This window comes from Homalodisca vitripennis, unplaced genomic scaffold, assembly GCF_021130785.1.
Source record: "Homalodisca vitripennis isolate AUS2020 unplaced genomic scaffold, UT_GWSS_2.1 ScUCBcl_31;HRSCAF=688, whole genome shotgun sequence".
NCBI classification, from domain to species: domain Eukaryota; kingdom Metazoa; phylum Arthropoda; class Insecta; order Hemiptera; family Cicadellidae; genus Homalodisca; species Homalodisca vitripennis.
In genome coordinates, this window is record NW_025776162.1 from 72,000 (window position 1) to 82,555 (window position 10,556).

Here is a 10,556-nt window from a genome sequence, read left to right on the forward strand (position 1 = left end):
AAATCCGACCGCCTCTATCCCCTTGCCCGCTAGAGCAATCCAAGCGGAACCTTTCGCCGTGCGCTAGAGAAATCCCAGCGGAACCTTTCGTCCTGCGCTAGAGAAATCCGAGCGCCTCTATCCCCTCGCCCGCTAGTGCAATCCAAGCGGAACCTTTCGCCGTGCGCTAGAGAAATCCCTGCGCCTCTTCGTCTTTCCCCGCTAGAGAAATCCAAGCGGAACCTTTCGTCCTGCGCTAGAGAAATCCCAGCGCATCTTCGTCTTTCCCCGCTAGAGCGATCCAAGCGGAACCTTTCGTCCTGCGCTAGAGAAATCCGAGCGCCTCTATCCCCTCGCCCGCTAGAGCAATCCAAGCGGAACCTTTCGCCCTGCGCTAGAGAAATCCTAGCGCCTCTTCGTCTTTCCCCGCTAGAGCAATCCAAGCGGAACCTTTCGTCCTGCGCTAGAGAAATCCGAGCGCCTCTATCCCCTCGCCCCCTAGAGCAATCCAAGCGGAACCTTTCGTCCTGCGCTAGAGTAATCCCAGCGCCTCCTTCTCTGTCCCCGCTAGAGACATCCGAGCGGAACCCTAGTTCCTTTGTTAGACCCTTCCCAACGCTTTTATTTCCAAGTTACTATTGTCCTTACTCCTCCTCATACCCTACTTGGAGCCCGGGCTGTGATGATACCGAGCGTTCGTGTTGAGTCCACTTAGGTTGACTCTGCTCTCAATCTGATCCTTGGGTTTCCCGATTCTAACTACCTTCTCCCGACCCCTGGAATACTTTACCCCATTTCACGACTGAGTCTTTCTGGGTCAGTTACGTACGTTACAATAGCAATTTAAAATAGAATTTATTATGTTTAAAGTAAAATGAACATGTAACAACCAGAGCCTCAGTTACCCCGGTATCTGGGTATAAACTGAAACACGTCTAAGGCTAGATAGATCGTCACTTCCTAACATTTATTTTGATTGCTCCCATCTGATTTTACAGTAGGTTGGCTTTCTTGTCAGTGTGAAATGAAAATTATATCCCGATAAACAATTTTAGTGGTGTTTTATACCAAATACAATCTAGCATTATTTTTAAACATAGCATTTTTTATTTTCTTCGGAGCAAAATTATTAATAATAGTGTAATTTAAACATTTAAAGGTGAAAATGCAACCTAAGAAGTTATTTCTATAACCTATATCTATATAATAATTATAATTTCAATCGGCAGGTTATGCTACCTTCAACTCTGGACAGATAACCAAGTGTCAAGTACTTGCAAAGTTTGGAATAAGTGTGGGGAAAAATACAGTAGCAGCAATGAAACAAGCCGATAAGTGTAGGCTATTTGATTCGCTTCGAGCAGCATCTGAAATTATTAAACAAGAAAGACAGAAGAAAAGATCGAGTAAAAGAAAGCTGGAAGACAAAGAAGAAGACCCAGATGACCCAAGTTATGGAGCTGGTCTGTTTTAAATCAATAAAGGTATGATTACATGTGCTTTTTAAAAGTAGGCCTACTTTGATTTGCGATTCTCGAAAACACCATTTGTGAAACTTGGTGCACACTTTTCTCAAAAAGTACTACAGCTACATAGATGAAATATTTACCTCATGTCATATGCATATTGAACTACACTTTAAAGCAGGGATTTATTTTTTCATTTTTATTTTTCAAGTTATATTTTTTTTTCTTTGAAAAAAACATCACAAAAAAGGCACTTTCGAAAAAAATCATAACTTGAAAAATAAAAATTGAAAAGATAAATCTCTGCTTTAATGTGTAGTTCAATATGTGTATAACATGTGGTATAAATCAGATGTATGTAGCTTTGGTACTTTTTGAGAAAAGTGTGCACTAAATATGCAAATTTAACATGCGCAGCATAGGACCTACCCGGTCCCCTTTAAATGACTATATTAATTGGAATCCAAAATATAACCTCAAAGAAAAAATTAAAATCGTTAAAATATAACCTTAATTTGTGATAGTTTAAACAGTTCTAGTATTTGGGGCAACTGTTAATCATCGCTGTAACTATGGTGGATAGACAGTTTTGGGTGGCCAAAAGTAGCAAAACAGCAGAAACCGTGATTTATAAATGATAAATATAACTTATCCAGCTAAGCCCTACAAATCATACGAGTTCTTGCATCGTGTTTCTGAGAGTTGTTTTACGACGTGCTGTGATGTGATGCCTGAACTACGGAAATGGGTCTTTCTTTATCGAAAATGTATTTGATGATTTTATTTCCTTAGTTTTAATAATAATCTTGAAAGATAATTACTTTAATTTATGTACAATTACGATAGTATAAGTACATTTATGTAAAACTTGTATTTGTTGGATATAATTTTATATGTCCATTACAATGATTGCTAGACTGCTAAATCTGTTATATAATTTTAAATGTTAAAATGTAAAAATGGCCATTTTTAATAAATTAGATATTGTATAAGCGGCTTTTGATCTTTATTGCTAAGTAAATGTAAAGATTACATATTTCTGGTGCAAAATTACATAAAAATTGTTTTACTGCTGATTTTTTAGTATACGAGAAATATTTGTATTCATTTACACTAAATAATCATTACTACTTAAATATACCTATCACACATATTCCTTAATTTTTGCGATAATTCCTTAAGTTTCTATTTCGCTTTATACCACAATTAAGTGTTGAAACAGATTAAAATTTCGTTATAAATAGATGAGATAAAAGATTTTCAAGATATATATATATATATATATATATATTTTTTTTACATATTTTTAATTTTAATTTTAATTTTAGGGGATAAATCGTTCCATTTCATAAGCCAGTGCCACACTTTGTGTTCCGTAATTTCAAAAATTTCAATTGTTTGACTTGGCAAGGAAAATCTGAATTGATTTTAAAATACAAAAAATCTGTGATATATACACACACACACACACAAACTGGCTGTGGAAACTGTGACATATGAACAATAATAGCAACTAACCTGCAATTCCTCTCCTTGTCCTGGTCCTCGTAGCATGTCCGGTAAATAATTGTTACACTATGAGCTGCGATTATGCGACTTGACAAAGCTAAAATATACAAAATACTAAAACAAGTTATAATTCCATTTTCGTTTCCCTGGATATACAAGAGTTTGCTATCTATTGTTGAATATTATTAACATGTTTTCCAGTTTTTCTCTTTTACCTTAAATTGTGGTTTAACCTCATGTCTACTACCATAGATTTAACTAAATAAATGTTATAGGATTATACACTCATATGAGTAATTACCATGTAAAAATATAAATAAAACCCAATTTTAAAGATTTGATCCACGAAAAGTAGAATTATGAATTATCAATTTATAAATCGTTTCAATATTGAGAATAAAAGTTCTATGACGGTGCATGTCCGTCAAAGGAATTAGGCTGAGCATTATTGAAGCCCATTACTCAGAATAATTGCTCTTTAGTCCTCAGGGGGATGCAAATATGTCTGCAGGACATCTCAAAAAAAATACCCGTTCATTGGCAATTATTACACTGCAATTTAACAGCTAAAGTTTGGTTATAAGTATGTATGACGGAAAACGTATTTATGAAATTTCAAAGAATAAAATAGGTAACGCCTCAGCCAAAAAATTGTTATAAAAATATAAATATATACGCAATAAGTTTAAATTTCTACTGCATTTATACCAAGTATAATGTAACACGTTTTATATAAATTTTATTTTGATATTAATATTTCACAGTAGTGCGACTACTTAAAAAATATATTCTTTTTTTAGATATACTAGTTTTAGAAATGATTCAAACAACTTCTGATAAGACGCTTTTCTGCAACCTAGAGTTTCAACATCTTAACATTTTACGATAATTAGATAGTTATTAAAATTAGTGCTGTTTAGAGTTTTAAACATTATAAATTGCAGTTAAACGTTCACAAACCGTCACATTTAATCTTTTTGTAACCCAAGTGTTAATTTTACAAAGAGGTTTCATGTAATAATCTTGTAAATAAACGATAATTAATTCCAAAAATGTTTAAAAATTACAAAGTACCTGTTGTTGAAATTAAATCGTATTGCTCGAAACTTTATAGTGTAAAGTGTTTCTCGTGCGAATAAACATAAATGGATTAATAAAAAATGTTAAGAGACGTCCATGGGAAACATGGAATGTTATACGCACACCAAAAACTAATACGAAGTTATTTAAAACATTCACGAATAACATTGATCAATGAATAGCAATTCCTTCACTTCAGAATTGTATAAAATTGGTTAAAACTTTTTTAAGTGTTTTTATGAATACAAATTTGGTATTTCTGTAAATGCTCGATATATTTTCAAATATTATTCAAATACCACAAAGATGTTGAGAAGCAACGCTACTGGTACAATGTCTGAAATACAATCTTCAATACTGTAAGTACCCCATGATTTCAATAATAGAACATAAGTATTATAATTGGGTTCATTTTATTTCTTCCCATATCCGCTAAATATTATTTATCCTCATATCCGCTACAAATTTATAAGAGATTCCTGTTTACATGAAAAACCCCAAAAATGATGAGTTTTAGAGACATTATATATAAACAAGGCAACCAATGAGGAATTTTTTAAGATTTTCTAATCTAATAATTATGCGTAGCAAGTACTTTATATTATTCAATGTAATAAATCATACTGATGCAGTTTATACAAATTAATAGACCAAATACTAAGACAAGAGTCAATTACTGTTGCCATAAATATAAACTTTTTGATACATTTTCTTGATTGTGCCAACAAGGCAAACACAGCGTTTGGGTCGAAACTATAATTCACTCTAAACAGGGCTGATACACGTGCAAATCCAAGTAAATTGTTTGCGACACCTCGGGTAACGGTTAGTTTCTTTATAATAATTTTGGTCGTTTACCGGATTTAAACCTTACTGAAATTATATATATGTAGTAGAGTGGTAACGGAGAGAATAAGTACTCTATGCGAATCCGTCTTTATAGAGGCTAGGGACATCTAAATCTTAACTAATAGTAAATTACATATATATATACATATATAAACATAAAAAATTGCAATTCTAACAAATACGATATGCGTGCAAGGAAAAATTTTGGATCCAGCAAGTTATATTAGGTGTTAACTGATTAAAAATGTCATATGCATCATAGATATGTAGTTGCTCAGAATGGAAACTGAACTGTGTAAAGATCCAAGATAACGGTAAATGACATAAGTTACTTGGAGAATTTGAGACTATATAAATGTTTTAATCAGGTCCCTCTAGTCGCCCCCCAGACAACTATACCAGTTTAGGAGGGTTTACTAGACATTTTTATGAATAGAAAATTGCTTTACACGCTTTTATTCTGTAGTAATATTCTCGGCATTCAGGTTGAATAGGTTCACTTATACGTTTGGTTTATTTAGCTATGGATTTCTCGATTTCGTGTTTCGTGTGAAATTTAGTGAACTTTTTTACTGATATTTTTACAAGTAACAATAATTCAGACACTGTTCTTACAGTAAAATTACGTTTAATAGATATTATAAAACTTATTCATCTTTAAAATATTACATTTTAAATTTAATGTCGCATTGACTATTAAAAATATATGTAGACCTGTTTTAGTAATAAAAGTTTACTGGTGTAATAAGCACAGTAAGCGTTCTGCCTACATGAGCATCTTTATAATTATTTTAATTGAGTGTATCTTTCTTACCACTGCACATTTCATAGCAATAAACCTTTGTATTAATTACTCATTGCTGTTTCAGAATAGGAAACGATATATTTGCTGTTTCACCTTTAAGTGGGCATTTAAAATAATGTTTCACTTATTAATCACATGATCGCAATTGAAAAAAACTGAACGAACTGGAACAAATTTTAGTAGTAATTATTCTTTAAATAGCTTTTTAGTAGTAAGATATTTAAATAGAGAATAAATGATGATGAACTGCAGTAAATGGGACATAGATAATTATGAACTACACAAACACGTGCAATCTTTGTATATAAAGCAGTGAATATCAGACGTTCATTATCAACTACAGTCCCTGTTTTTGGGTAAGTTAATATAAGCTAACTTACCACTTTATTTTTAATAGTTGATACTGTAAACAGGGTGTACATTAATTACAACTACTAGTTTACCAGAAACTTATTTTTGGAGGGCTTACATTAAAAATGGACATCCTTACAGAATGATATATTCCTGTAAATGCTTATAAAGGGAAGTATATGGTTTTAGTGTTGAGGCGTTAGCCTAAAGTGCCTTAAACTATATGATTATTTAGATTTGTTAGCTTTATGCCTAAATTTTCAACTAATCACATAATTAAGTTGTTTACAAATATTGTTTGAATAAATACAAGACTCAATTTAAAAATTATATATATATATATATATATGTTATGTGTGTGTGTGTGTGTGTGTGTGTGTGTGTGTGTGTGTGTGTTTCAAACATCACTTAATAAGAAAAAGGTAAAAGCTTAATTTTTTCGATATATCTCGAACTGAGTGAATGCAAAAGTTAAAGTGAAGTTTTAGATATGTTACACACATAAAAATATGTTTCATGAATATCTAACAACATGACTATTTTCAATTTAGTATTAGTAGTTTCTAGATTAAACAATATTTCAGGTCTTGCATTTGTTGCATGATACTGGTCATCTGCTGCCATTCAAATTTTAAATTGGCACACCAGAGCTTCAGATAGTTCTGAAGCGTACATAAATACAGCTTTTAAAATTGGTCCAAAATAATTGGTGTTAGAATAATATAATACATATTGATTCCTTGTATATTTTTTAAGTTTATAGTAAAAATGTTAAAAGACATTTTAATAAATGGCCCACTTATTGCACCTTTATTATTACAAAAGAAAGATTTTTCATAATTATTTAAAAGTTATTTATGGGGTGATATGAGAGCCTTAACAAGCTCAGTGCATTTTCCAGCTCCAACTTCTCCCATTTTGAAATTATTGACGTATATCTTTGTGTCGCAATGAAACCATGATGTGGTATATTGTGCTAGTCGTGAGCCTCATCAACCGCAGACCTGTTTCATCTGCTTTTACTCCAGATGGAGTAACTCCAATTAACTCCAATACTCCAATTATGTTACGACATAGATCTGTCTGTTGCAGTGAAACCATGATGTGGTCTGTATTGCTATTCGTGACTCTATGCATGGTCCTAATGGAGGTTATCCCATCCTCTCAACTACCAGCTGAGGATAATGAAATGTTCGCCTTACAAAATGGACATTTAGGAGACGGGCCGCCTGGTAAAAGAGATGTGAGTTTTGGTAGGTACTCAAATTAGTAATATTAATACACACTAAGTACTTTATAATATGATGGCATAATTTAAACAATAATATACCCAGTGCAGAGCTAAATATCTCCTTAAAAATGTCTTGTTAAAAGAACTGAGCAAAATTTTACGAAAGGTGCTGTTAGAGTATTAAATTTTCAGTTTTTGAGGATAATGATATGTTCGCTTTTCCAGATGGGCAATCAGGAGACGGGCCACCTGGTAAAAGAGATGTGAGATTTGGTAGGTATTAAAATTAGTAATATTAATACAAACTAAGTACTTTATAGTATGATAGCGTAATTTCAACAATAACATATATAGTGCAGAGCTAAATATCTCCTTAACAATTGTCTTGGTAACAGAAATGAACTAAATTTTACGAAAAGACGCCGTAAGAATATTAAATTTTCAGTTTCTGAGGATAATGATAATTATGTTCGCTTTTCCAGATGGGCAATCCGGAGACGGGCCACCTGGTAAAAGAGATGTGAGTGATGGTAAGTATTCAAATTATTAGTATTAATACAGACTAAGTACTTTATAATGCGATAGCATAATTTAAACCATAGTATATACGGTGGAGAGCTTAATATCCCCGCAAAAATTGACTTGTTAACAGAAGTGAGCTAAACGTTACGAAGAGGCGCTATAAAATTCTTATATTACTTAGTCCTAATTAGATACTAAATTGAAGTATATTTTTTGTAAAATTTTTTAGCACTTGTAAGTCTATAATTCTTAAGAGGGAATGGGAACCTAGTTTACGATTACGTGATTGTCGGATAAACCTCATTCCTCAAGGTAAACGCATTACACCTATTCAGCTACGGTTAGTGTATGTTACGTTAGGTTATAGGTAATGATAGATTGGTTTTTGTTAGCTTACGTGTGATAACGTAATTTACACGTAGGTGATATTCACTGCTGATTTACCAGCGCTGATAAATCCATATCTTGTGATGTTAGCTTCTCACTTTTGGAAAATCGTAAAATAATTATCGTTTGATTTTTACTAATAGTTCCCTTCTTATATACATTTTTATTTCTATGTAAACATTTAAAAATATTCTTCGTATTATATTCTGAATATTGTTGAACATGGAACTTATTTGTTAAAATACTAATGTGTTATGTTTTTAATTCTTGGTTTGGCTCCTGTTTCTAGGTTTAATTAAATCAGTGTGTTAATGATAAAGAGTTCTAGGATCTCAACAATTAAAAAATGAACACTGGGTTTCCTGTTTTATTTAAACATAGAACTACTTGGAAGGGAATTGAGGCAGATTAATATTATTATAATATATTATATAACTGTATATATTATATTGAGAATCGCCTCGTATCGGCATTGAAAAATAAATGGCTGCGTAAATAGCGGATATTCATACGGTAAGCAGTTGAAAAGTATGTTTTATCCAAAATAGTATAAAACTTGACATATGTAACTTAATTATTTATTTAAATTGTATTGTCAATTTTTTATATCTTACGTAACTACTACTTATTATTTCTTTATTTATATTTTTCTGGTAACACTAGCTTAATTCGTAAATTTTAAGGGAAATAAAAGCGATAAAAAATTTTAATAAATTAATAATTATTCTTGTCTGAAATTTTTGCCTTTTAAAATTTGTTATTAATTTAACATTTAAGTTCAAATGTTATAAAATATTTACATACCAAAATTAGTGTCATGTAATTATAAGTGCATGATGTAATGAATCTCTGTTAAAAATAGGAAAATATTGTTTAATCAACAGTCGAGAACAGAAAATATCCTTAGTATCATTGCCCTCATGTGAAGTAGTAGCACAAGATTGACCTCGAAATGTCATAGTTCTAGGCCTATGGTGTATCTCTGTGCATTTTCTCATGTTCCATGTACTTTGTTACGTATAATCAAGATGAAACTTTTACAATTAGAACAATTTATTACCAATCGCAGTCAGACGCCAGTACATCCTCCGGAGTCTCGGCTGTGTTGGCCTAAAGCCACGGTACCCAACAAAATAGTATTACAGTAGCTCAAGACTGGCCTTATTGTATTGCAGCTCTAATCCAACTTATGCTTGTTTTTCTTGGCCTTGATACTTGTACTTTTTGAACAATACTGTATAATCACGGTGAAGTTTTATAGAAATAGTTAACGACAAGGGCAGACTTTTACTTGTACTTTTTGAACAATACTGTATAATCACGGTGAAGTTTTATAGAAATAGTTAACGACAAGGGCAGACTTTTGCACGGAGAGGATTGTTGGCCTCCGTCATTGTGCAGAAGACTTTAGTAACGTAACAGCTCAAGACTGGCCTTATTGTATTGCAGCTCTAATCCAACGTATGGTTGTTTGTTCTTAGCCTTGATACTTGTATTTTGTGAAAAATACTGTATAATCACGGTGAAAATTTATAGAAATAGTTAACGACGAGGGCATACTATTGCACGGAGTGGATTGCTGGCCTCCGTCATTGTGCAGAAGACGTTAGTACTGTAGCAGCTCAAGACTGCCCTTATTGTATTGCAGCACTAATCCAACTTATGCTTGTTTGTTCTTAGCCTTGATACTTGTAATTTGTCAAAAATACTGTATAATGACGATTATGTTTTATATAAATAGTTAACGACAAGGGCAGACTGTTGCACGGAAAGGATTGTTGGCCTCGGGCATTTTGCTTACGACGTTAGAACTGTAGCAGCTCAAGATTGGCCTTGAATCGCACCACTAAGCCCACGTTCTGCTTGTGTGTAAATTTGCCTTAGTCTATAAACTTTGTGAATAATTCTGTTTAAGAATTGCTAGTTATTTTTTCCTTGTATTGATCATAGATGTAATATTTTATACTATCATGATAATGGAGACGTTTTTTAGTCACCTTGCAATCCTGAATGTTTTTTCAATAATTTCTTCATTATCTCTGTACAATATATACGAGGAAGACCAGTATCTAAGTAATCTTATAGCCTGGCTATACTTATGTTAATACATTGTGGGAGTCGAAGCTAATTGTGAACGCCTCAAAGGTACTATCGCACGAAACACCGCCAGCTCATGGCACAATATTAATTATTCGTGATTGATCACATTGGTAGCAAACACGCTTAGAGCTTTTTCAAACATTCAGTCCCATTTTCTGAAGTGAGGATATAACCAAGATTTAACCTGCAGTATCTCGTCTCCCTGCTTTGTTTGAGGTGAGGGTACCAAAGACTAAATACAGAGTGCTGCGTTTATCTCCGTTAAAGTGTGGATCAC

The 10,556-nt window shown here is 32.7% G+C and overlaps 1 protein-coding gene across 2 annotated transcripts; it reads left to right on the forward strand.

Moving 5' to 3' along the window:
• The first annotated feature begins 5,942 nt into the window (after nt 1–5,942).
• LOC124370171 lies at nt 5,943–10,093 on the forward strand. 2 transcript variants are annotated; one of them, XM_046828465.1, is made up of 5 exons: nt 5,944–6,044; nt 7,132–7,292; nt 7,496–7,543; nt 7,753–7,800; nt 9,921–10,093. In XM_046828465.1, exons 2-5 carry the CDS (start codon nt 7,139–7,141, stop codon nt 9,986–9,988), a joined length of 318 nt encoding a protein of 105 aa, XP_046684421.1. In that variant the 5' UTR covers nt 5,944–6,044; nt 7,132–7,138; the 3' UTR covers nt 9,989–10,093. The 2 variants fall into 2 exon arrangements, with proteins under 2 accessions (XP_046684423.1, XP_046684421.1); XM_046828467.1 differs by lacking the exon at nt 7,496–7,543 and having other exon boundaries at nt 5,943–6,044.
• Nucleotides 10,094–10,556: the final 463 nt, after the last annotated feature.

Coding starts and splice junctions, on each gene's coding strand:
- LOC124370171 (XM_046828465.1), top strand. CDS start 7,139: ATGATGTGGTCTGTATTGCTATTCGTGACTCTATGCATGGTCCTAATG. Junction 7,544..7,752: donor TAAAAGAGATGTGAGATTTG/GTAGGTATTAAA, acceptor TCGCTTTTCCAG/ATGGGCAATCCGGAGACGGG. Junction 7,801..9,920: donor TAAAAGAGATGTGAGTGATG/GTAAGTATTCAA, acceptor TTATATAAATAG/TTAACGACAAGGGCAGACTG.